The sequence below is a fragment of the Neoarius graeffei genome, chromosome 9, assembly GCF_027579695.1.
Source record: "Neoarius graeffei isolate fNeoGra1 chromosome 9, fNeoGra1.pri, whole genome shotgun sequence".
NCBI lineage: Eukaryota > Metazoa > Chordata > Actinopteri > Siluriformes > Ariidae > Neoarius > Neoarius graeffei.
In genome coordinates this window covers 71808916-71836406 of record NC_083577.1, presented here as the reverse complement: position 1 = coordinate 71836406, position 27491 = coordinate 71808916, and the positions used below count along the sequence as shown (strand labels likewise).

Genomic DNA, 27491 nt, shown 5'->3' with positions numbered 1-27491 from the left:
AACTAGCCGAAAACAAAATATACCAGAAAAAAAACCCAAAAAGCAACAAAATATGTAATAAAAAGTATTTGATAGTAAGAACGTCCCCCCCAAAAAAAATTATTATCGCATTTTTCACAAATTGTTCCTGTCATTTCGCTGGTTTGTTTACATTCTAAGTGGGAATGATTTTGTCAGACATTTTGTATAAAGTTTTTATTTATCGAATTTGCAAAAAAATGAAAATAAAAATGTTCTGTTTCTCAAAATCCAGTGAATGTGAATATAATAAAATAATTATTCCACTCAATCTCATCGTACATGGATTATAGCCGACTCGGCGTTATGCATCTCGTCGGCTATCAGCTCACGTACGACTCGATTTCGTAGAATAACTTAAATATACAGCCAGATTTGGCATCATGCTTCTCATTTTAAACCAAGAGTCCTGGTAACAGAACATTCCATGAAAGACCAATGTTATGACAAAGTGCAACATAAAAACATCCAGTATTTGCTGCAGTTCAGCTTTATCAGCAACACGTACAGTACATGCTGTCGATCAGTCTACTGAGGTAATAAGTTTGACATCTCTGCAGACGTCACTGTGATTTTCTCCACCTCCAGGCTCCTACAGGCACAGAAAGGAAAGGTACGGAGACCGGGCCAATCCAGCACTTTCCTCACAGGTTGTGGAACCTCGTACACGGTCACTAGGCTTTGGCTGTTTTCTTGGGGCTTATTGGCTAACGATTGTATCTTCTTAGAGCTCTGATCCCGTTCAAGCCCCCTCTCAGACAGGGTTCCTGGATCACAAAATGACATGTGTTAAAGACCAGGTTCTTCTTCTATAATAATAATAACAACAAGACCATCAATGACGGTGTAGCTCACTCCGGCCCCGTCTCGTCCAGAACGAACGATCTAAAGTGGGCTACCTTGCACAATAAATGTTGCAAGCTATATACACTATAGAAGCTACATCCACCTGAGGAATATCTACCTATTTGCCAGAAAGAATCCAAAACGGCGAACGAGAAGAAGCGATTTTTGTTGAACTGTTCATTAAGACTTAGTCCATAACTTCATTAATAATTGTAATTAAGAAAATCTGGGTAGAAGTTATATGCACACTGGGTACCCCTACCTTCATGCTAGAAAGAATCAAAATCAGTGAAGAATTGGGGGAGAAGAAATGATTTGTATGGAAACTGCTTATGAGGGCTTAATTACTCCATATCTTCATTATTAATTGCAATTATGCAAATTTGGGTAGAAGCTACAGATATGCACCCCAGGCAGACCCACCTTCCTGCCAAAAAGAATAAAAATCAGTGAAGAATTGAGAGAGAAGAAGCGATTTTTGTGAAATGTGGACAACGCCGGACAGACTACACATGATGGCATAAACTCATCGCCTGTCGGCCGGATGAGGAGATAATAATAATAATAATAATAATAATAATAGAATAATTTTAAAAGAGAATATTTACATCTTTTGGGGAGGGAGGGAGGAAAGAAAGAAAGAAAGAAAGAAAGAAAGAAAGAAAGAAAGAAAGAAAGAAAGGAAATAAGGAAGGAAGCAAGAAAGAGAAAGGAAGGAAGGAAGGCAAGGCAAGTTTATTTATATAACACATTTCATACACAGTGGCAGTTCAATGTGCTTTACAGAAGTAAAAGCAAAACAGTAAACAATAGAAAATAAAATTACATAAAATAAATGGAGTAGAAATAAAATAATAAAATGAGATAAAAGTTCAATTAAAAAAACAAAAAAAAACAGCAGAATAAAATAGAATAAAACTTAAGTAAAATTTAAAACATGGAGAGACTGTAAAAGTAAAGAGTTTAAGGAAGGAAGGAAGGAAGGAAGGAAGGAAGGAAGGAAGGAAGGAAGGAAGGAAGGAAGGAAAAGAAAGAAAAAGGAAATAAGGAAGGAAGCAAGAAAGAGAAAGGAAGGAAGGAAGGAAGGAAGGAAGGAAGGAAGGAAGGAAGGAAGGAAAATAAAGAAAAAGGAAGAAAGAAAGAAAGAAAGAAAGAAAGAAAGAAAGAAAGAAAGAAAGAAAGGAAGGAAGAAAAATTAAACAAGCAAACAAACAAAAAGAAAGAAAGACGGGAGATATTAACATTAAGAGGATGAAGAAAAGAAACAGAGAAAACACAAAGAAAGAAAGAAATGAAGAAAAGAGAAAGAATTTGAAAATTGTGGCAGGGAGAGAAAAAGAAGGGGCAAAAAGGAATGAGAGAGAGAGAGAGAGAGAGAGAGAGAGAGAGAGAGAGAGAATAAAGATGAGAAAGAGCATATCAGAATAGCAGGGAAAAAAGGGAAAAAGAAAGGAGAAACGAAAATAAAGAGTAGTCCGTAAGTGAGAGAAAGGGGTATATACAGTATATACCTTCACTGTGTGTGTGTGTGTGTGTGTGTGTGTGTGTGTGTGTGAGAGAGAGAGAGAGAGAGAGAGAGAGAGAGAGACAGAGTCAGACATTCCACCTATATGTTTCAAAGGGAAAAGTCCATCAATTTTATAAAATACACTGTATTTTACAGGAGTGCATGTGTTCAGTACCTGAAACTGTGTGGTCCAGTAGAAAAGACAAAATGCTGATTAAAAACACAGGCAGCATCAGACAAGACTGCAAAAATATATCAAGACCGTGTACACCTAAATGCAGAAAGATCAAACTCAGTGCACGCCATCCAAAATGATCACATGACCCTGTTTTCCAGTGAGATGAGAATGTCTGAATGTCTTCATCCTACCAGTGTCGATAAATCCAGACTGCATTCTGAACCAGTGAGGAAGCACTAGAGACATGAACACTGTGAAGCCGGTGTTGAAAATGTTGCGCCCCGAGTCCACATCTGTGTACTGGAGGTACGTTATTCCTGTCGCTGCAGCCACTGTGTAGGTCACACTGAGGACAGCACCTTGAAATGGTGAGATAAAGATAGAAATTTATACCTAAGGTGTGATCTTCATAGGGTTTAGAGTGTGTGAGGACGAAAGGATGATCACCATGGATCGCCAGAGGGACTGAAGTGAGCAGCTGAGTTAGTTGTAGGAACAGACCAAGAACCAGCAGCATCACAGCGGCGAGCTGCACTGTGGCTCGAGACCCACACTGAGAGAGAGAGAGAGAGAGAGAGAGAGAAATGAAAGCATTAGTGTAAAATATACCTGAAGATCTCAATCCCTAAACCCTTAAGTAAAGACTCTTGTACATTCAGAAGGTTTCATGCGATTGAAACGAAACATCACTGAGGAACCACTGTAAGGTTTTCCATTGTACCTGGCTCAGGCTGGTCATACATGCATTCGGCACACTGCTGCAGAGCCCCACTGGCGCCCCCATCAGCCCGGCGAGTACGCTGCCCAGCCCCTCAACACTCACCCCCCTGTTACACGCCTGTGCTGGAGGTGTAGGAGCTTTCAGGAGCCGGGCTGTTAACACATACACCACCTGAGAGCTGATACAAGAGGACAACCCTGCTGCAGTTCCAGCTGCAATACTATCACCAGACAGCAGGGGGAGCCCAAGACCTGCACGTAGAAAGGAGACAAAACTGCCTAATCAATCATATTTGGGAAAGTATTAGCTTGTGCTATTTAGCTATTCGAATTTAGTGTTGCAAAATAAAAGTTGATACTAATACGATCAGGAAAGTCTATATTTTCATACAAACCAGACCAACACTACAAGAAACAAATCACCTCAGGCCATGTCTGAATACGTAAATAAGACCCTTCTTTCACAATATCAGTGTCTCCTTTATGGATCATGATGTTCCATGTGAGAATACTTGGTAAGGGCAGGCTAAGCCACGTTGCTGAAGGATCTGGAGAAAGCAGGTTCGATGAATTTGCAGCCATCCAATCCTGAAAAGGGGTTGCGTTTAAACCATCCTTGAAAAGCAGTTCAGAGACAGAGTGCGAAGTGATGCATCCCCAGTGGTGCAGGGCAGCACACACAATCCACACCAGCAGCACAGACAGCAGCACCTACACACACACACGGGATGCTAATGTAACCCTAGTCTTAACCGAGTTCATCTCTGGCAGTATTCTGGAGCTTAGAACATCTACTATAGAGCAAGTAAGCTTCAGTATTGGAGGAAATGAATCAATAATGATCAGATTAACATTTCATTGGACCCTCTTTCATTACGGTAAAGTCATTGTATATGAAGATCACTCATAAATAGAATGTTATTTATCTAAAGCATATTATTCATGTTTATTATTTATTAACAGTAGGCTACAGTAGTCAGAGTCCACAACAAGAATTGTTTTAAACTTCATTAGTGATTAAAAAAATGATAAAAGCATGTCAAAGTATCTCATCTCATTATCTCTAGCCGCTTTATCCTGTTCTACAGGGTCGCAGGCAAGCTGGAGCTTATCCCAGCTGACTACGGGCAAAAGGCGGGGTACACCCTGGACAAGTCGCCAGGTCATCACAGGGCTGACACCTAGACACAGACAACCATTCACACCTACGGTCAATTTAGAGTCACCAGTTAACCTAACCTGCATGTCTTTGGACTGTGGGGGAAACCGGAGCACCCGGAGGAAACCCACGCGGACACGGGGAGAACATGCAAACTCCGCACAGAAAGGCCCTCGCCGGCCACGGGGCTCGAACCCGGACCTTCTTGCTGTGAGGCAACAGCGCTAACCACTACACCACCGTGCCGCCCTCGCAATAATAATAATGCTTCTTGAAAAATACAATAAAACACATCCTTACCATCAAATACTTTCATTCCATATTTTGTTGCTTTTTTTTAGTATTTTTTGTGGTTTTGTTTTCAAGTAGAGTTTCTATCCTTGGTTGGCTCAGCAGTACGCACCGCCATTTTGTTTTTCTCTACTCGTGGTATACGAGCTGATAGCCTAGTAGTAGAGCAGCCAATCAGAGCGCATGATTGCTCATATCCAGTGATTGTGGATAGAATAAAAGTCGTCAATACACTTCATTTATTAAACTCTAAAATATTATTCCAGAGAACATTATGCAGTGCAATAGTTGTTTTTAGATTTAAAAAAATTGAATTATATTTAAAAAAAAAACATCCAAGTGCAAATGCTTGGTTCAATCGGTTTCTTTATTCCTAGTGATTCTCACAGAGATGTACTGTAGTTAATTCATTACTGATTTTTGTAAAGTTTTTTACTGTAAAGTTTTTGTTTTGACCTTTTAATTTTTTAGATTAGAAAATGCTCTAAACCTACCTAAAGATTACATGGTGCTAAATAATGTTTTTACAATAACTTAATAAGTAAAGTGCATCGAGGCGGCACGGTGGTGTAGTGGTTAGCGCTGTTGCCTCACAGCAAGAAGGTCCGGGTTCGAGCCCCGTGGCTGGCGAGGGCCTTTCTGTGTGGAGTTTGCATGTTGTCCGTGTGGGTTTCCTCCGGGTGCTCCGGTTTCCCCCACAGTCCAAAGACATGCAGGTTAGGTTAACTGGTGACTCTAAATTAACCGTGAGTGTGAATGGTTGTCTGTGTCTATGTGTCAGCCCTGTGATGACCTGGTGACTTGTCCAGGGTGTACCCCGCCTTTTACCCCGTAGTCAGCTGGGATAGGCTCCAGCTTGCCTGCGACCCTGTGGAACAGGATAAAGCGGCTAGAGATAATGAGATGAGATGAGTAAAGTGCATCGAGTAATGAAGTTAACATGTGAGGAGCATGTGTGTTAATATTTAAATGAAATATACAGATGGTAGCGAATGAACTATGTGATAATTTATTAAAGCATGTGATGTATAGACAATATATTAAGATATTTCATGATTTCTGCATCAACTAAATTATATAATCATATATTATATTATCTTTAATGTAACAACTGAATAAAACAGTTCTTGGTACTGGACCCAGAATTTGTTCTCGGTTGCGTATTTAGTATCATGGAAACTTGCTGGATGTAAATCTGTACTCACTGAGAGCATACTGACAGCGGAGCACAGCGAGAGCTTTATGTGGGCAGACAGAGTCCAGCAACGCAGGTGCTGAGACAGACACACCAGCAAAACTACAGTCCTGAAAACACAAGTACATGTGTTTGCTTGTATTTGACCTATGCAGAGATCTAGCCTAACTCTTTTAATTTAACTATGTGAATTCAATAAAACCATATCTTAAAATATTTTTATTATCCATTCATAAGTATGCATGTCCAATAAAACAGAATAACTATTTAGTATGATTATAATTTATCATTTCATAAACAGGAATTGCAAAACCTTGTGTACTAATCATCACATGCAGTACCACCATGATATGATATCGTGAAGCACAAGCTAAAGTGATGCTCACAGCAGAGCAAAGCCCCAGTGGTCTGAGCAGAGCAGAGCTGCCTCTCTGTAGATGGAGAATCCCAGCATGCAACACACAGGAGTGAGGACGAGTGGGCCACATCGGGTCAGCATGGCTCCACCCACACCACACAAACCCACTGCCAACTGCACCAGACCTGCTACTACAGACACGCCCTGCAACTAAACAAACACGCATTAACAGAAGGATGGATCAGTAAATGCTGTCAGGAAAAAAAAAAGCCACTAAACTCGGGTACAAACACTTCAGTCTCGTAGAAAAAGGGCTAAACTACGTATATAAAGGAGGTGCATGTAGAAATATAGTTTTTGAAGAAGAAACCTTTATTTGTCACATGCACACTTCAAGCACAGTGAAATTCATCCTCTGCATTTAACCCATCTGAAGCAGTGAACACATGCACACACACCCAGAGCAGTGGGCAGCCATACTACAGCACCCAGGGAGCAGTCAGGGGTTAGGTACCTTGCTCAAGGGCACTTCAGCCCAAGGCCACCCCACATCAACCTAACTGCATGCCTTTGGGGGAAACCGGAGCACCCGGAGGAAAACCACGCAGACATGGGGAGAACATGCAAACTCCACACAGAAAGGCCCTCACCGGCCGCTGGGTTCAAACCCAGAACCTTCTTGCTGTGAGGCGACAGCGCTAACCACTACACCACCGTGCCGCCATTAGTTTTACTCTGAAGGGGAATTATTAGACATAGCATGATATCAGATTTTCTTTTCTCATACTGATTTAGAAACCTTCATTAATACTCATCTGATTTTTTTTTTGTAAAAACCACAAAGCTTTAACAAAAAAAAGTAAAATTTTAAAAATCCAGTGTCTTGACACAAAAAGCCCTTACACTGCAAATACAATAAAGTATAAAGCATAAATATAATTTTTTTGAATGAATAAAAACAATCATCACTTTATTATGTAAACATCTCATCTCATCTCATTATCTCTAGCTGCTTTATCCTGTTCTACAGGGTCGCAGGCAAGCTGGAGCCTATCCCAGCTGACTACGGGCGAAAGGCGGGGTACACCCTGGACAAGTCGCCAGGTCATCACAGGGCTGACACATAGACACAGACAACCATTCACACTCACATTCACACCTACGGTCAATTTAGAATCACCAGTTAGCCTAACCTGCATGTCTTTGGACTGTGGGGGAAACCGGAGCACCCGGAGGAAACCCACGCGGACACGGGGAGAACATGCAAACTCCACAAAGAAAGGCCCCCGTCAGCCACTGAGCTCGAACCCAGGATCTTCTTGCTGTGATGCGACAGTGCTAACCACTACACCACTTTGCTGCCCACAGGGCTGAATCAAATTCCTTTATTTCTCTGATACCTGATTATTCATTCATTTATGCTAGTATCAGCCCAATATTGATTCTGTTTTGGTGCTATCTCTAGCAATTATGCACCTTAATAAAAACAACGCACCATTTTTAATACCATACTGACATGAGTTTGATTCATGTTAAACATGGAAAGTCTGAGAGCATTGTTCCTGGGGAATGTAAACTAAAGTGTATGTCATCTCATTATCTGTAGCCGCTTTATCCTGTTCTACAGGGTCGCAGGCAAGCTGGAGCCTATCCCAGCTGACTACGGGCGAAAGGCGGGGTACACCCTGGACAAGTCGCCAGGTCATCACAGGGCTGACACCTAGACACAGACAACCATTCACACTCACACCTACGGTCAATTTAGAGTCACCAGTTAACCTAACCTTTGGACTGTGGGGGAAACCGGAGCACCCGGAGGAAACCCACACGGACACGGGGAGAACATGCAAACTCCACACAGAAAGGCCCTCGCCGGCCACGGGGCTCGAACCCGGACCTTCTTGCTGTGAGGCGACAGCGCTAACCACTACACCACCGTGCTGCCCCTAAAGTGTATGTCTCTGGTATATTTATATTGTAGATATAATTGCAGAGTACAATTGTAATTCATTAATTGTGCAATTAATTGTAGAGGATCTTACAGACCACTGTTGTTAATGTGGCAAGCAAAAATATCCAAATATATTTTTCAAGTGAATAAAATGACAATTTTACAGTGCATATACAGCAATATACTGTATATTTACAGCTCTTCTGTCAACTAAATAGGTTCGACAGGTTGTGTGGTAAAGTAGGTTGAAGATTATAGCACCCAGTCAGTGTGGTGCTGATGCTGTGAGGTAATAGGAAGAGGGGTGGTCTGAGGGTTCAGGACCACGGACAGCAGTGCAGCACCTCTCTCAGTTGGTGTGGCGGGACCTCAAACTGCTCTGATTGATCACACTGCCCCCTGCAGGCTGCATGGCTCCCTGCACAAACAGAAAGCAATTTACATCAGGCCATAAAGAAAGGTTTACAATTATGATTCAGATTGCCGAGAAGCCGAAATGCACCATAAATCCTGATTTGATTGCTTTACAAAAAGGTATGGCATTGGGGACTGACTTGGCCGTGCACAAAGCAAGACAAGAGCTGGAACCAGGAAGTCCAACGATGGAGCCTGGATCAATGGCAAACTGAGAACAAGATAGAGAGTATAGATCCAATGTAACACACTGTCCATGTAGAAGGAGTGGGAAAATGACAGAAAAAGTAGAAAGAAAATATTTACCGTGATCCAAAACAAGTCTGGAGGAGTGTAGAAACACCAGAGTAAAAGAACACAGAGGCAGCTGTTTTTTCCTTCTCAGCCTGAGGCACTAATGCTCCAACCACCAATGCACACAGAGAGGCATGGACCATAACATGCTGCACACCAGAGAGAGAGAGAGAGAGAGAGAGAAGGGGGGGCTGTTGGTCTCAGGCTAACAGACAAGAATTTGTGTAAACTTGCTAAAACCTTTCTTGATTAACAATACTTTGTATTTTATAAAGTACAGGAGTTAAATTAGGATGGACAGAGAACAGAGGAACTCTAGTCCTTTGGTACAGCATTTAAACATGTTTGATATTGATAGTATAAGCCCTAATAATAACAACGAGACCGTCAATGACGGCATAGCTCACTCCGGCCCAGTCTAATCCAGAAAGAAGAATCTAAATTGGGCCACCTTGCGCAATAAATGTTGCAAGCTATATACACTATATACAAGCTATATGTAGAAACGACATACACCCTATAGGAACACCGACCTATTTGCCAGAAAGAATCCAAAACGGCGACCGAGAAGAAGCGATTTTTGTTGAACTGCTCATTAAGGCTTAATTAGTCCATAACTTTATTAATAATTGTAATGAAGCAAATCTGGGTAGAAGTTATATGCACCCTAGGTACCCTTACCTTCATGCCAGAAGGAATCAAAATCGGTGAAGAATTGAGGGAGAAAAAGCGATTTGTGTGGAAACTGCTCATTAGGGATTGATTAATTACTTCAGATCTTCATTATTAATTGCAATTATGCAAATTTGGGTAGAAGCTACGTATATGCAGACCTACCTTCCTGCCAAAAATAATAAAAATCAGTGAAGAATTGAGAGAGAAGAAGCGATTTGCGTGAAATGTGGACAGCGGACAACACATGATAACAAACTAATCGCCTGTTGGCCGCGTGAGCTATATTCTGTATATATGGACTATACAGTGGTGCTTGAAAGTTTGGGAACCTTTTAGAATTTTCTATATTTCTGCATAAATATGACTTAAAACATCATCAGATTTTCACACAAGTCTTAAAAGTAGATAAAGAGAACCCAGTTAAACAAATGAGACAAAAATATTATACTTGGTCATTTATTTATTGAGGAAAATGATCCAATATTACATATCTGTGAGTGGCAAAAGTATGTGAACTTCTAGGATTAGCAGCTAATTTGAAGGTGAAATTAGAGTCAGGTGTTTTCAATCAATGAGATGACAATCAGGTGTGAGTGGGCACCCTGTTTTATTTAAAGAACAGGGATCTATCAAAGTGTGATCTTCACAACACATATTTGTGGAAGTGTATCATGGCACGAACAAAGGAGATTTCTGAGGACCTCAGAAAAAGCGTTGTTGATGCTCATCAGTTTGGAAAAGGTTATAAAACCATCTCTAAAGAGTTTGGACTCCACCAATCCACAGTCAGACAGATTGTGTACAAATGGAGAAAATTCATGACCATTGTTACCCTCCCCAGGAGTGGTCGACCAACAAAGATCACTCCAAGAGCAAGGCGTGTAATAATCGGTGAGGTCACAAAGGACCCCAGGGTAACTTCTAAGCAACTGAAGGCCTCTCTCACATTGGCTAATGTTAATGTTCATGAGTCCACCATCAGGAGAACACTGAACAACAATGGTGTGCATGGCAGGGTTGCAAGGAGAAAGCCACTGCTCTCCAAAAAGAACATTGCTGCTCATCTGCAGTTAGCTAAAGATCACATGGACAAGCCAAAAGGCTATTGGAAAAATGTTTTGTGGATGGATGAGACCAAAATAGAACTTTTTGGTTTCAATGAGAAAAGTTATGTTTGGAGAAAGGAAAACACTGCATTCCAGCATAAGAACCTTATCCCATCTGTGAAACATGGTGGTGGTAGTATCATGGTTTGGGCCTGTTTTGCTGAATCTGGGCCAGGACAGCTTGTCATCATTGATGGAACAATGAATTTTGAATTATATCAACGAATTCTAAAGGAAAATGTCCATCTGTCCATGAATTGAATCTCAAGAGAAGGTGGGTTATGCAGTAAGACAACGACCCTAAGCACACAAGTTGTTCTACCAAAAAATGGTTAAAGAAGAATAAAGTTAATGTTTTGGAAAGGCCAAGTCAAAGTCCTAACCTTAATCCAATCGAAATGTTGTGGAAGGACCTGAAGTGAGCAGTTCATGTGAGGAAACCCACCAACATCCCAGAGTTGAAGCTGTTCTGTATGGAGGAATGGGCTAAAATTCCTCCAAGCCGGTGTGCAGGACTGATCAACAGTTACCAGAAATGTTTAGTTACAGTTATTGCTGCACAAGGGGGTCACAACAGATACTGAAAGCAAAGGTTCACATACTTTTGCCACTCACAGATATGTAATATTGGATCATTTTCCTCAATAAATAAATGACCAAGTATAATATTTTTGTCTCATTTGTTTAACTGGGTTCTCTTTATCTACTTTTAGGACGTGTGAAAATCTGATGATGTTTTAGGTCATATTTATGCAGAAATATAGAAAATTCTAAAGGGTTCACAAACTTTCAAGCACCACTGTATACAGATGATGATGACCTGTGTGTAGCATGGAGCATGAAAGCATGGTAGCCTGATGTGAGAGGGCCAGCACCAGATGGAGAATGTATAAATCAGTAAGCAGCCTATTATATACAGTGGATATAAAAAGTGTACACACCCTGTTAAAATGACTGGTTTTTCTGATGTTTAAAAAAAAAAGAGACCACGATAAATAATTTCAAAAATTTTCCCACCTTTAATATGACCTATAACCTGTACAATTCAATTAAAAAAACAAACAAATCTTTTTGAGGGAAAAGCATCAAAAATAAAAAATGTATAATAAGCTGGTTGCATAAGTATGCACACCTTTAAACTAATACTTCGTTGAAGCACCTTTTGATTTAATTATATTCAGTCTTTTTGGGTCAGAGTCTATCAGCCTGCCACATCTAGACTTGGCAATATTTGCCCACTCTTCCTTGCAAAAGTGCTCCAAATCTGTCAGATTGCGAGGGCGTCTCTTGTGCACAGCCCTCTTCAGGTCACCCCACAGATTTTCAATTGGATTTAGGTCTGGGCTCTGGCTGAGCCATTCCAAAACTTTTTTGGGGTCATTGTCATGCTGAAAGATGAAATTCCTCTTCATCTTCAGCTTTCTAACAGACACCTGAAGATTTTGGGCCAAAACTGACTGGTATTTAGAACTGTTCATAATTCCCTCCACCTTGAATAAAGCCCCTGTTCCAGCTGAAGAAAAACAACCCCCAAACACAATGCTGCCACCATCATGCTTCACCGTGGGTATGGGGTTCTTTTGGTGATGCGCAGTGTTGTTTTTGCACCAAACATACCTTTTGGAATTGTGGCCAAAAAGTTCAACCTTGGTTTCATCAGACCAGAACACATTTTCCCACATGCTTTTGGGAAAGTTGATGTTTTTTTTTTTTTTTCAAAATTTAGCCAGACCTGGATGTTTTTCTTTGACCCTACCTCATAGTCCAGACATATGGAGAATACAGGAGATTGTTGTCACATGTAGTACACAACCAGTACTTGCCAGAAATTCCTGCAGCTCCTTCAGTGTTGCTGTCGGCCTCTTGGCAGCCTCCCTGACCAGTTTTGATCTTGTCTTTTCATCAATTTTGGAGGGACGTCCAGTTCTCGGTAATGTCACTGTTGTCCCATATTTTCTCCACTTCTTGATGACTGTGCACTGTGCTCCATGGTATATCTAATGCCGTGGAAATGTTTTTGTCCCCTTCTCCTGACTGATACCTTTCAACAATGAGATCCCTTTGATGCTTTGTAAGCTCTCTGTGAACCCTGGCTTTGGCTGCAGGATGCAACTGAGTAAATGTCTGAACTTTATTTGGGGTTAATCAGTCATTTTAATTAATGGCAGGTGTGAACCCAAAAAGACCGAATGCTGTAATTAAATCAAAAGGTGCTTCAACAAAAGTATTAGTTTAAGGGTGTGCACACTTATGCAACCAGTTTATCGTACATTTTTTTTTATCCCCCCCTCCCAACAGATTTGTTTGTTTTTCAATTGAATTGTACAGGTTATAGATCACATTAAAGGTGGACAAAGTTTTGAAATTATTTATCATGGTCTCTTTTTTTAACATCAGAAAAACCTACCATTTTAATGGGGTGTGTACACTTTCTATATCCACTGTATATAGAAACTATCTATATGTGTGTGTGTCCATACTAGCTATAAAGCCTATTTATTTATTGCATGTGTGAATACATATATAGACATAGTGACAGCTTGAAGCTGAGTGTGTGCTTATAGCAGAGCGGAGCGACGTGCCATACTTAAGAGAATATGGTAATGCTTCAACCTGATTTGTTTTTTGTGACCATAGGGAACCTCATCAAAACTGCAAGGCAACGTATCTCAAACATCTGACCACCGGACAACGAAATTTGTATCTTTATTCACACAAGATAGGTTTTTATCCAGTGCTTATTTTTAATTTGCTTTTTTTTAAAAATGTGGGATTCTTTACCAACACATTTTACATTCACTCATCGGGGGCTTTGCTTTCAGGCAATGCCTAAATACAGGGTGTCTCAAAAAAATGTACCCACTCTTTAAATTACAATAAATGCATTGTTTATTGACTTAGAAACAAGATTGGTGACCGTGGTCTTCCTGAACGCTCCTTATGGATACCATGCACAGTTCCACCTGATTCAAACTTGTCTCGGATACAAGCAATGGTGTGGCGTGTTGGAGGATCTTTGTGAAAATGTCTTCTAAATTGTCTTTGCACTTCCATGATGTTTTTATGCTTCCAGTAGCACTTTACGATAAATTTTCCTTTCTTCAAAACTTAGTCGTACTTTTGCAATTACAGTATTAGGGCTAATTTGATCTGAAAAGAAATGAAAGATCCAAGGAGTTATGAGGAGTCAAAATGTGAGTACATTTTTTTGGGACACTGTGTGTATATATATATATATATATATATATATATATATATATATATATACACAGGGTGTTTCAAAAAATTTGATATAATTTCACAAATCTTTGCTAATTCTCATTCAATTGACCTCAAATTTTAACAGCATGTTTAATATTTTTTGTTTTTAACCTTTTTAGCTATAGAAATGCCATTCGCTGGAAAAGAAAAGGCGTTTTGTGTGTTAGAGTACGCTCGAACAAGACTGTGCAGCGTGCATTTATGAGAGAATTCTCTAAAAAAAAAAAAAAAAGCACTGTTACCAGAAAAGACTGTTACGAAAGACATACTGCAGTGTGTTTGTTTGGCAGGAGCTGGACTACCGACTTGACGTGTGCCGTGTCTCAGGCGGTGCAAATATTGAAAATTTGCTAAATCGTTCATGGAATCCACATACCTTTGAATTTCTCATTTGAATTTTGAGGAATAAATCTTATATTGCTCAACATTAAGCCTGTTTAGTTTCATTTGCCTAGACTATGTAATTTCTGGGATATTTACATCTCAAATTTTTTGAAACACCCTGTATATTAGCTTTGAATGTCTGCATTGGCTCGCATGGTCTGAATCCTTTTTCCATGGACGGTGTTGGAATCTTGTTGGCACAGCATCAGGTTTGACTCTCACGTGACCTGTGTAGCCCAAGAGCTCAGCCTGTAGATTCCTTTCAGAGCAATCGAGTTCAAAACGGTCCTCGCAAACAACAGAATTTCTACTGAAGGAGAGTTTCTAAAGCGTGACCTGTTCTCAAGTTGTGTAGCCACTGTTTAGCAAGTCGTTTATGTTGCTCAGGTGTCAGCAATGGAACAGAGGAAAAAAATGCTTTCCTTTATCACGTTTATTATTTTTGCAACCATGTTTTGTACATCCGGCTACATCACGGCGTCAGGAGCAGCGAGCCATTCGAGATACAGGAAACCCATCAATGATACTATGCCATACTGACCTTTGGCACCACCCACAAAATGGCTGCACTCATGAGTGAACAGGAATACAAAAGAATTTTAAAGCACTGCTTTATGCGACACAGTGTGACAGTACGGGAGAGTCAGAATGCTTTTGTGTAAAATGTGTAATATTTCCAGCCTGTGTTTATTTTTTGATGCTGGAACCCTTTAAGGAGGGTTAGATTATTAACATAAAATGTGATGTTAGATTTAATGCTTTGCACAGATTTGCAGGAAAAAAAAAATCAGATATCATTTAGATGCCAAATTGGACAAACAAAAAGGGAAAACTGAAAATTTAACCTCAGGTCGTGCAAATATAGTTGAATTAAGCTTTTAGGACATAAATGTACACCTTTACCATGATATTCCTGTAAGTAATTCCAGTTTAGAAAAAAAATAAATAAGTAAAAAAATACAAACTTGTGCTTTTAGTGAAAATTATAATTAACCGATGAATGCTTATAGACACCCTTTGTACTGGTCATTATATGAATTTCATTACTCAGGATCAGAATTACAAACAACCCACATCACATACAGTACAAAAAAAACCATACAAATAATCTCACACACTTAATATTTGACTTGATGTTATTTTTGTAAAGAAACTTTTATTCAACATTGCAACATCTGCATGCAAATATGTGAATGTATTTAAAAAAAGGTATAAAAAAAGAAGACGACAACCAATAAACCCAAGTGGTAGCAATGATTTAAATTTAACCTGGTGCACAGTTGCTAGCGTATATATTGACGTAACACTTAATTGAACAAAGTGATTCTTTGGCAATCCTTTCGGTCAGAGGCAAAGTGAATTACAACAAACACCTCATACCTGCAGTGCCAAGGCTATATTTAGCACGAGCGGAGGACGGCGATCCACTTTAAGATTCTTCAGTGTGTCAGCTTTATTAAACTCCTGCTGAGGACATGCTGCCATCCACTTACAGCTGTCTGGCTTCACCATTTCCGCTGCGCCAGGTCAGTAGAGAGCAAATCCTCTTAGTTCTGCAGCTTTTGCTTTCAGTAGGAACCGAATCCCTTCAGGAGACTGTATTATTGACAGAGTGAATGCCTTCAGAGAAAGGCCTCCCTCTCTCTCGCTCTTTTTTTTTGTGTGTGTGTGTGTGTGTGGTTTAAATCATATGATGACCTTTGACTACTGGATTGTGAAAGCCGAATTGTTTGTGATAACTACCTGGATGTTTCCACTTAATCATTATCTTCTCTCAGAGGAACAGGAACACTGAACTCTGTGCAGAATAAGCGCACTAGATTTTAGGCCTGTGAGTGCATTTTTCTTTAAAACTAGACTGCCTTTCAGATTTTTCAAATTTAGGTCATAAAAAGCTTCAACTCTGGGATGTTGTTGGGTTTCCTCACATGAACTGCTCGCTTCAGGTCCTTCCACAACATTTCGATTGGATTAAGGTCAAGACTTTGACTTGGCCATTCCAAAACATTAACTTTATTCTTATTTAACCATTCTCTGGTAGAACGACTTGTGTGCTTAGGGTCGTTGTCTTGCTGCATGACCCACCTTCTCTTAAGATTCAGTTCATGGACAGATGTCCTGACATTTTCCTTTAGAATTCGTTGGTATAATTCAGAATTCATTGTTCCATCAATGATGGCAAGCCTTCCTGGCCCAGATGCAGCAAAACAGGCCCAAACCATGATACTACCACCACCATGTTTCACAGATGGGATAAGGTTCTTTTGTGTTTTCCTTTCTCCAAACATAATGCTTCTTATTTAAACCAAAAAGTTCTATTTTGGTCTCATCCATCCACAAAACATTTTTCCAATAGCCTTCTGGCTTGTCAACGTGATCTTTAGCAAACTGCAGGCAAGCAGCAATGTTCTTTTTGGAGAGCTGTGGCTTTCTCCTTGCAACCCTGCCATGCACACCACTGTTGTTCAGTGTTCTCCTGATGGTGGACTCATGAACATTAGCCAATGTGAGAGAGGCCTTCAGTTGCTTAGAAGTTACCCTGGGGTCCTTTGTGACCTCGCCAACTATTACACACCTTGCTCTTGAAGTGATCTTTGTTGGTCGACCACTCCTGGGGAGGGTAACAATGGTCTTGAATTTCCTCCATTTGTACACAATCTGACTGTGGATTGGTGGAGTCCAAACTCTTTAGAGATGGTTTTGTAACCTTTTCCAGCCTGATGAGCATCAACAACGCTTTTTCTGAGGTCCTCAGAAATCTCCTTTGTTTGTGTCATGATACACTAAAGGGTTCGCAAACTTTCAAGCACTACTGTAAACATGCATCACAATGACCAAATTTCAGAGGGAACTAAATTTCACTGATTTTATGAAATTGAAAGGCTGTCTAGCTTTAATTTTTATTTTTTGCTGCAAACAATTAGCAATTTACTGCTTTATAGTAACAAATTTCACATTTGATCTCTCTCGCTCACACACACCTTGAAAAATATAAAAGCATGCTTGAATATGGCACTGTTTCTTTAGTTTGATATTTTTGCACAAATACATTTAACCTTAACAATAAATAATCAATCCCACACTGAGCAGTCTTTGCTCTGTTTCTAGGGCAGGAGGGCCATGATACTGCAACTCAGGTGCATCATTTGCTAATGTCGTTTCTCGAGTATGCAATGAGTGAGTGGTGGAAGCACCGACTATAAGAGACTGTAAAATGACAGTTATACCATACTGAATCAACATCTGTTCATAGTGCACCAGGGATTTAAACAAGCTGTCTATGCACAGTCTACTATACATCACTGCTACTCTTTTCATATCACCACATCTCAAACTTAACAGTTATTCCACGAAATAGAGTCGTACATGAGCTGATAGCTGATGAGGTGCGTAGCGCTGAGTTCCCTATAAGCCATGTACAAAGAAATTGAGTGGAATAACTTTTATTCTATCTACATTCACTGGATTTTGAGAAACAGGACATTTTTATTTTTTGCAAATTCAATCAATAAAAACTTTATATAAAACATCTGACAAAATCATTTCCACTTAGGCGAACTTCTTAAAACCTATCGATGGCTGCACAAATCGTCAAAGTGTCCATCTTGCTGTATAGAATAGTTTTAGACATTTATTTAATTAACATCGAGGTACAGAATAGCTTTAGACATTTATTTAATTCTTCTTTGGACATTTCAGCTCTGTAATTTTCAAACTTCTTTGAGCTTTTGAGCCACTCTTTAAAAAAAAGAAGGTTCTTACTATCAACTACTTTCATTCCATATTTTGTTGCTTTTTTTTTTGAGGTTTTGTTTTCAAGTAGAGTTTTTATTTCATCCTAGGTTGGTTCAGCAACACGTGCCGCCATTTTGTTTTTCTCTACACCCGGTATATGAGCCGATATCCTAGTAGTAGACTAGCCAATCAGAGCGCATGGTTGCTCATATCCAGTAAATGTGGATAGAATAATAAACCATATCTGGTGAACAGTAAAAAGGAGCATATGGTAGTAGGATTAAATTAACATTTATTCGAGCTGACTTGACAGTAAGCTACACAAGTTTAGAAGAATATTATTCATGGCTTAGAAGCAGAAGGTGGACCTGGACAAGAAAGCCACCTCAGCAAGAGAACATAAAACACATCTACACACTTCACACAGAGATAAGCATGCTTAGATCTCATTCACACAATGATCATATGTATACTGTAGGTATGTGTACTGTAGAATATCATGTCTTCATCGAGGACACAGAACAAAATATCACCATTTACAAATGCACTGGCACAAGAATAGAAGCAAATACACTCTTATAATGAAGTACATGAAGGACAAGTGTGTTTTCGACCCCGTAAGTGTTTTCTCTAATGAAACCGAATCAAATCGTACCAACTAGACCCCCATCAAGTGCTTCAGTAATTCGCTTATCCTCCTTCAGTGAGATGTAATTAAATTTTTCTGAAGCGTAAAAAAGTCAAGATTACGCACAAGCACTTGATTGGATGAAGCTCTTTCATGCTTTCTCATTAGAAGAAGTGTCTTAATGAAGGAAGATCAATAAGAAAGGAGTAAAACACTCTTCGCACACAGCACATGGAGTGTGCATCAGGTTTTATCTCTGCCTCTGTGCAACTCGTGACCAGGTTCAAATTCATATCAGATATACAGTGATGCACAAGGGAAGTTACAGTTCCAAGTGAACTAATGCACACATGATGAGCATCTATAAAGAATTAAAAACATGACAGGAGGTCTATGGATTACTAAGAAATCCAGCTAAGTGTCCAGTCCATGGCACTTTACGCACTCATCAGGCTCTCTTTTCACTGTCGTTTTACTCGCAACGTACAAAAATAAAACTATAACCACAGAGAAAGAGGGTGGAATAAATATAGTATAGTGCATATTTCTGCTTGAACAATGTGACCCATCGGATTATTAAAAAAAAAAAAAAAAAATCACAGCAGAAACTGAAATCCTTCAAGCCCAAGAAATGTGACTCACTCTCTCACACACAGAGAGAGAAAGAAAGAAAGAAAGAAAGAAAGAAAGAAAGAAAGAAAGAAACACACAGAGAAAGACAGACAGAATGCTGTGGCAGGAGTAGTAAGATATTATTACATATTAACAGTGGTGAAACGTGACTATTAGAGCTGGGACTTGAGCTCAGCCAAACCTTAGCCAGACACCAAAAAAGCAACAGGGCAAAGGATTTTGTAAGGGATTAGCGGCAGGCTGCCAGGTCGCTCTGTTGTGTATAGCTGTCGATGTTGATTTTAAAAGTAACTAAGTAAGTAAATTACATCGAGAAATGAACACTTAAGTCTGAGTGAAAAATACTGTCATGATCGTGCAGCATGGAAGAACAGTTTGGAGACAGAAATCTTAGTTTCTCGGTCGTTAGCCTGTGCTACTTGCTCTTGATAGCACTGGCTTGACTGCTTTATTAGCATTCGCCAACACTACTGATGAACGCTATACCGGCTGGAAGGTGACTTCACTGCTGCGCTGATGGTGCCGGCTCGCGGTTAAGCTCGCATTGGCCTTCGAGCAGGCTGAGGGTGATACATTTTTGGTCTCTCCCACTATAAATCAAGCTCTGTTTAGTTAATTCATCTGTCACTTCTTACATAAATGTACACTGCCATGGCCTTCTGTCCCGGCAATGAAGTCCTAACCAATGAGTGAGCAGCTCTAAACTCTTCTCAGCCTAGAGACAAAAAAAAAAATTCTTATTGGATAACTATTTTAATGTTTTCAGGACAGTAACGCTTTCATTTGAGGTAAATTTGATAGAAAATGAGGCCAAATTAAAATTAGAAGAGAATAATTATAATGAAATTATAAAAGAATGAAAAATAAATAAATAAATAAATACAACATTTGAAATGCTGACATGTTTGGGCCGTCTCTGAAGGCCTAGAAGGCTCTGATGGTTCCCCTGTGCATATTAACATATCCGGAGAAAAGGGGTCACGGACATGTCGTGCATTACTATGAAATAATGTTTTGTTTTTTTAAATAAAATGAAAGAAATATATTTACATTGCCTTAAAAAAAAAAAAAAATCTGAGGGCCAGACAGGGCACAGTGTTTATGCTTATTTTTCTACCTTTTCTCCTGAGTGGAATATCTGTTCCTTACTGTCTAAATTAGCTGCATACGTCACTGGTAATTAGCTGCATATATTTAGAGTTTGACAGTGTGACAGTAAATTTGAGTACTTTGAGGTCTGCTAGTTAGAGTCTCTACTATAAATAATCATGAAATGATCAAGTTCTCCTAATTCTCAGCCGATATTGGATTATATCTATTCAAGGAGCATCATGCACACGTTCTCATCTGTATTAGTAAAATAGCTATATTACTCATAGGTATTATTTACTGACTTCCTATATTCATCTAGCTGTTTTAAACTGACAAGAAAAGACTTAAAAGCTTACATGGATGTGTGTAAATTCTGACTGGGACATATATGTCTTATAGCTGTGTACAACATCACAACACAAAAGTCCAGTATACTGACAAAGTCTGACAACCCCTCTGTATATTCGAGTCCCATGTGCCGAAGTGGGCTGCCTGCGTCGCTGCAGTGACAATTCGCATATTTCCCTTCTCAATGAGCATCCAGAAGTGTAAAGACGAAAAAAGGAATCACGAAAAGAACAAATGGCGAAAGTCATATCCTGGCTTTTACATCTTCCGTGTGAAGTTCTCAGGAAACACTCCTTTTTTGCTGAGATCCTTCATCTGAACCCAGTCAGCCTCTTTTACTCCCATTAACCAACCGTCATCCTGCAAAACACACACACACACACACACACACACACACACACACACACACACACACACACACACACCTTTAAAGGAGAACTGAAGTCATTTTTAAACTTGCTTTATTTCTTAATTAATGTGTTATTCAATTACGTTTTCGGTTTTAGTAACCTTATATCATGACTCGTATTGGCAACTAATTGCAATTAAATATACTTCTCGGCCTATTCAGTTTTTAGCCATGTTGAATGTCGTTCGTTTGGTCCATGACAGGCATCACTTATCTGCACGATCTTCACGAGACTTGTGCGAGACGTGAAAACATGAAGTGTCATACTCGGCATCTTGCGTCACATTTATTCCACCAAATGAACGGTTTTCCAAATGAAATATTGCACAAAAATGAGTTTAAATGACGATTACTGCCTACTTTTTTTCAAGCTTTCCTGACTGCTATCAAAACAAACAAGTCTTCCGGCTTGTTTACAGCAGCATTTGAAAGAGGGCGTGCGTGTTTGACAACCCTTGTGTCTGAAATTGCTCCCTACTCACAGTACTATATAGTGGGGACGCCGTTTTGTAGTGCTGTCCGAAACCGTAGTGAGGATTATTTACACTCTATATAGTGCACTCAAAGTATGCATCACGAAAAGTAGTGTACAACCGATGGTCACTAACCAAAGCAATATATCCCATCATGCATTGCAGTCACGCTGAAAGAAATCAAATTAAAAGTCTCAAATTTGATTTAATAAAAGGCAGCGGCAAAAAAGAAAGTATTCAAGCCTTGATTTAAAAAAAGAAAACTGAAAAGATGCAGGTACTTTGTATTGATTAATGTGGGAAATGCACCCAGTATAATATGGATTTAATCACAAAAATGCATGCATGTATTTATTATTTTGAAAACCCACCAGCCAACTGATCTGGCACGTTTTAAATACCAGCGCGACGGACAAGTGTCCGAAAGCATTTTTTCATTTTACCAATGAGCTCACTATATAGTCCTCTAGTGAACTATATAGGGAGTAGTGAACGAATGAGCAATTTCAGACACAGGGAACATTGACAGATGTTGGTCACTTTGATTTCCACTGTACGTTTTACTTCCGTCCTACGATGTCTTGCACAGGTCTCAACAAATCTTGTTTACGGCCATTGCTTTGACATACGGACTGATATATTACAGAGCATATTTCAAACACTGGGCGGCACGGTGGTGTAGTGGTTAGCGCTGTCGCCTCACAGCAAGAAGGTCCTGGGTTCGAGCCCCGGGGCCGGCGAGGGCCTTTCTGTGCGGAGTTTGCATGTTCTCCCCGTGTCCGCGTGGGTTTCCTCCGGGTGCTCCGGTTTCCCCCACAGTCCAAAGACATGCAGGTTAGGTTAACTGGTGACTCTAAATTGACCGTAGGTGTGAATGTGAGTCTATGTGTCAGCCCTGTGATGACCTGGCGACTTGTCCAGGGTGTACCCCGCCTTTCGCCCGTAGTCAGCTGGGATAGGCTCCAGCTTGCCTGCGACCCTGTAGAAGGATAAAGCGGCTAGAGATAATGAGATGAGATTTCAAACACTCATAACTTGCTATAGCAGCGACAAAATAGCTATCAGAAATGCATTCCTATCTTTAATAAAATGAGATAAATAGAATTTTGATGATAAAAAAATTTGCCTTCGGTTCTCCTTTAAAATATTCTGATCTAAGCTGTTAGAGATGAGGCATATTCAAGTGTGGAATGATCTAGTAATTCAAGAAGCTCTTAGAAAGACACACACCATTCTATTATGACTAAAATGCAGATAAAAACAGGAGGATTGCTGACCTGTTCCTCTGGGTTATCATACGTCACTACAAGCACCACATCTCCTGCCTTCATCTCCAGCTCATCTGAGTCATTGGCAGCATAATCATGCATCGCTTGGACCTGAAGTGAATAAACGGAATGGATTTGTTTTTAATCAAGCAGTCTGGGGATGGTTTTGTTCACATATCAACAGCAACTCGAAACAGGTTTGTAAAAAGTGCGAGATCAGAAATCTAGACTTACTTTGTACAGGAAGCTTGGTGGCATTTCTACCTCCGTGCTCTCATTAGTTGTTTCCACTGTCTAGAGGTAAAGAGCAAATGTATGAGTATTTAAAGAGAAAAAAAACCCCACAGGATTCTGCTTCCTCTAAAAATATTGGACACTCATTTTGCCTCTAGCATCTACGTCCAGTGTCTTGCAAAAGTATTCATCCCCCTTGGTGTTTGCCATGTTTTGTCACATTACAAGCTGGAATTAACAGATTTTTGGAGGGTTGGCACCATTTGAGTTACACAACATGCCTACAACTTTAAAGGTGCAAATTGTTGTTTTATTGTGACAAACAATAAGATGAAAAAACAGAAATCTGGAGTGTGTATAAGTATTCACCCCCTTTCATATGAAACCCCTAAATAAGAGCTGGTCCAACTAATTCACTTAAGTCACATAATTAGCTGATTAAACTCCACCTGTGTGCAATCAAAGTGTCACATGATCTGTCACATGATGTCTGTATAAAATCAACCTGTTCTGGAAGGACCCTGACTCTGCTACACTACTAAGCAAGCAAAATGAAAACCAAGGAGCCTCCAAACAGGTCAGAGACAAAGTTGTGGAGAAGTATAGATCAGGGTTGGGTTATAAACAAATATCCTAAACTTTGAATATCCCAGGGAGCACCATTAAATCCATTATAGCAAAATGGAATGACTATGGCACCACCACAAACCTGATAAGAGAAGGCCGCTCACCAAAACTCACAGACTGGGCAAGGAGAGCATTAATCAGAGATGCAAAAAAGACACCAAAGATAACACTGAAGGAGCTGCAAAGCTCCACAGTGGAGATGGGAGTATCTGTCCATAGGACCACTTTAAGCCATACACTCCACAGAGTGGGGCTTTATGGAAAAGTAGCCAGAAGAAAGAGAAAGGCAGTGCTTAAGAAAACACGTTTGGAGTTTGTCCAACAGTATGTGGCAGACTCCCAAAACACATGGAAAAAGATTCTCTGGTCAGATGAGACTAAAATTTATCTTTTTGGCCATCAGGGGAAATGCCGTGTGTGGTGCAAACCCAACACCCTGAGAACACCATTCCTACAGTGAAGCATGGTGGTGGCAGCATCATGCTGTGGGGATATTTTTCATCTACAGGGACAGGAAAGCTGGTCAGGACTGAAGGAAAGATGGATGGCACTAAATACAGGGCAATTCTGAAGGAAAACCTGTTCAAGTCGGCCAGAGGTTTGAGACTGGGACAAAGGTTCATGGTCTAGCAGGACAATGACCCAAAAACATGCTGCTAAAGCTACACTGGAGTGGTTTAAAGGGAAACATTTAAATGTCTTGGAATGGCCTAATCAAAGCCCAGACCTCAATCCAATTGAGAATCTGTGGCACAGCTTGAAGATTGCTGTACACCAACGCAACCCATCTAATTTGAAGGAGTTGGAGCAGTTTTGCCTTGAGGAATGGGCAAAAATCCCAGTGGCTAGATGTGCTAAGCTAATAGAGAAATACCCCAAGAGACTTGCAGCTGTAATTGCAGCAAAAGGTGGCTCTACGAAGTATTAACTTGGGGGGGGGGTGTATCTATGCACTCTAGATTTCTTTTTTCATCTTAAATTACTGTTTCTGTCACAATAAAACAACAATCTGCACCTTTAACCTTTAAACGTTAATCAAAAGAAATTTTAAATTTTGAACCAGTTCACCATTTTGACAACACACATCTAATCAGTGGGAAAACACTGGGAGTGACATCAGAGTGAAATATCGGAAATTATTATACATACACGCCACTTTTTCCATAGAATAAAAACATGTATTCTATTCCCTTCTAGTGGGTTTACTGATAGCATGCGACATCATATCACTTATCCTCCATGTATTACACCACTCTCCCCAATGGAGAATGAGTGTGCAATATTGTTACAATATTTCACGTTGTCAAGACAACACGACGTCACACGTCAGACCTCAAGCGAAGATCCAATGACAAAACTTTTCTGCTACGCATGCACAGAACCATTTGTTCGTCGGCCAGGAAAGAGAGAAGACACGGTAAATCCAGTGCTACTGCTAGGATTAGCTATGCTGTAATTAAGCACTAAATAAATAAACTGAAACTGAAGAGGCAATGAACACCAGAAAGGCTACAAAAACTTCATTAGATATTAATGCATATTTACAAGAGAGAAACAAGCCAACAGACATAAAATAACTGGAAAAGAGACACGTCAGGGATGTAAAACTTCCATGCTAGTGAGTGACCGTAACAATTTGTCAACAAACATGGCCGTGAGGTTTGCTTTGTTAAAAGTGGAAGATTTTGAGAGAATTTTGGCTGCCAGGTCACTCCGCTGTGTGTAGTTGAAGTTGATTTTATAAAGTAACTAAGTAAATTACATGGGGGGGATATATAAATAAAATATTCGGCTTGACTCATCTTTGACTCATTCAATATCATGCTAGTTGAATGGAATATATCTGATATACTACTCAACGCCAGACAATATTATTTAAATATATGTTACTCAGAGCCGTGATGTATTTCATATGAAAAATACAAGCTATTCACCACGAAGATAAACTTCATATCTTTAAGCCATCGTGTGATTTTCTTTTTATTATTATATAGGACACAAACAAAAAGTACCCAAATTTATCAAAAGAAAAGAATTCATCGATTTCCTTATGAATGACATAGAGAGATTGATGGCACAGTTTTGGATCTCCATGTCCCAGATGTTGCTCGTATGAAAAATACGGTACGAGTGGCATATTTCCTAGTAAAATACTCATGTCCATATATCATCACCTAGTGATGCTGAAACTATGTACTGTATGTGGATACTCACTGATGCTGGCTGTTCTGTGGTAGCTGCACTTTCTGCTGCCTACAAAACACAGACAGACAAAAGAAAAGAGGAAAAATGCACAGAGAGACAGACAAATAGAGAAGGACAAACACAGACAGAACACAAAAACAGCAGCAACATAAATCTCTGCACTCAAACATATAAACACCCAGTTCAACCTACTAATTAACACTACGACTTCTACTACCACCATGCCCCAATTGCCATGCCAAGTGACGTCATGCCTGACTGGTGGTGCCCGCAGCAACATGCCTTCAGTCTGGCTCCTCATCAGCCAGTGAAGGCATAGGCACAGTCTCATCTAGAACAATACCTGAGCCCCATCACTTTGCCAACCCTCAGCCTTCACCGACTGGGACCCATCATCCCAAGTGGGCTCTGCAGCTGGAGCATGTACTGGTTGGCTGCCATCATCATCATCCCAGGTAGGATAAACAGGCTGGGCAGTACACACAGGCTGACTGCTATCATCATCCCATGACTTGGCTGCTTCAGTGTAGCTTTCATCTTGCTGCAGGGGGGCGAGGGTGAGGGAAGGTGGTAGAGGGCAGTGGATAAGGGGCATATGGAAGCCAGGTGGAACCATGGCCAGGGATCATTCAGAGGGAACAGTGAAGGAGTGTGAAAGATGTGAGCATTGCTATAACTGCAGATTTATAAACAAAAAATTGGTCTCGGTCGAGAGTAAAGTGCTCTTTTGTGGAGAAATACCGAAGAGACTTGAAGATAAGATACTGAAGACAGACAAAACAGAACAGAGACATTTACACATACGTAGTAAATGTATAAGTGTATGTCATTTGAAAGAAAAAGGAAAAGGGAGGGCAACCCTTGGATATGGATAACGAAGACTGAAAGTTTGTGCACTTACCTCCCATGAATCCCAGTTCTTCAGTGCATCATGGTAAAGAGAAGAAAAAACAAGATCAACTGTGAGCTACTGCTGACTTGCGTATCCCCCCCCCGCTCTCGCTTATATCAGAATGCAAGCAATCGAAGGAATAGGACACTTATTATGAACGTTGACTTCAACAAATAATTAACCCTGAAGTAAGTAAAGAGCAGTGTTCTCCCCAGGGATTTCAAATAGCACCCTGGTAAACTGACATTTTGAAATAACATTTTGCTTCTTGAAATGGCATCAAAATCCACACTATACATTTTGTAAATATATTCAGTCGGTAAACAGGAAGTCGATGTGCGAAAGACCTGAAAACCGTACACATGGTATAGAACCCCAAGTGGAAGCTCAGTACCAAAATGTCAAGCAGTTGTGATTTGTAGTTGCTGAGAAAAATGTAACGAAAAAAATCGTAAATCCATGCAAAGTTTTGTAAATACATTCAATCGGTAAACAGGAAGTCAATGTGTGACGGACCTGAAAACGGTATGCACGGTATAGAACCCCAAGCGGAAGCTCAGTACTAAATATCAAGCAGTTGTGATGTGTAG

General features: G+C 40.0%; 2 protein-coding genes across 3 annotated transcripts in view; both read right to left on the bottom strand.

Moving 5' to 3' along the window:
* Positions 1 to 546: 546 nt before the first annotated feature.
* On the bottom strand, positions 547 to 15869 carry slc23a3 (solute carrier family 23 member 3). The gene is made up of 12 exons (XM_060928845.1): positions 15738 to 15869; positions 8944 to 9080; positions 8778 to 8848; positions 8568 to 8641; positions 6301 to 6482; positions 5925 to 6024; positions 3782 to 3980; positions 3271 to 3521; positions 2997 to 3102; positions 2741 to 2908; positions 2547 to 2642; positions 547 to 785 (listed from the first exon to the last, which is right to left on the bottom strand). Exons 1-12 carry the CDS (start codon positions 15867 to 15869, stop codon positions 547 to 549), a joined length of 1755 nt encoding a protein of 584 aa, XP_060784828.1.
* A 4948-nt stretch (positions 15870 to 20817) lies between these two features.
* LOC132891332 (myc box-dependent-interacting protein 1) overlaps positions 20818 to 27491 on the bottom strand; it is a 41881-nt gene continuing 35207 nt past the window's right edge. The window contains exons 14-19 of one of the 2 annotated variants that reach the window (XM_060928844.1): positions 26907 to 26928; positions 26353 to 26546; positions 26019 to 26057; positions 23178 to 23237; positions 22953 to 23054; positions 20818 to 21153 (exon numbers count right to left, since the gene is read on the bottom strand). In XM_060928844.1, the coding sequence (XP_060784827.1) occupies positions 21052 to 21153; positions 22953 to 23054; positions 23178 to 23237; positions 26019 to 26057; positions 26353 to 26546; positions 26907 to 26928 (519 nt within the window). In that variant the 3' untranslated portion in view covers positions 20818 to 21051. The remainder of the gene's footprint in view (positions 21154 to 22952; positions 23055 to 23177; positions 23238 to 26018; positions 26058 to 26352; positions 26547 to 26906; positions 26929 to 27491) is intronic. The other variant, XM_060928843.1, reaches the window with a different exon arrangement.

What these genes read in the sequence shown, in the direction of transcription:
- slc23a3 (XM_060928845.1), bottom strand. Translation starts at nt 15,869, where the DNA reads ATGGTGAAGCCAGACAGCTGTAAGTGGATGGCAGCATGTCCTCAGCAG. An exon ending in CTTGCTTTGTGCACGGCCAA is followed by an intron (nt 8,642 to 8,777) that starts GTCAGTCCCCAA and finishes CTGTTTGTGCAG; the next exon opens with GGAGCCATGCAGCCTGCAGG. An exon ending in ACTGGACCACACAGTTTCAG is followed by an intron (nt 786 to 2,546) that starts GTACTGAACACA and finishes TTTGTGATCCAG; the next exon opens with GAACCCTGTCTGAGAGGGGG.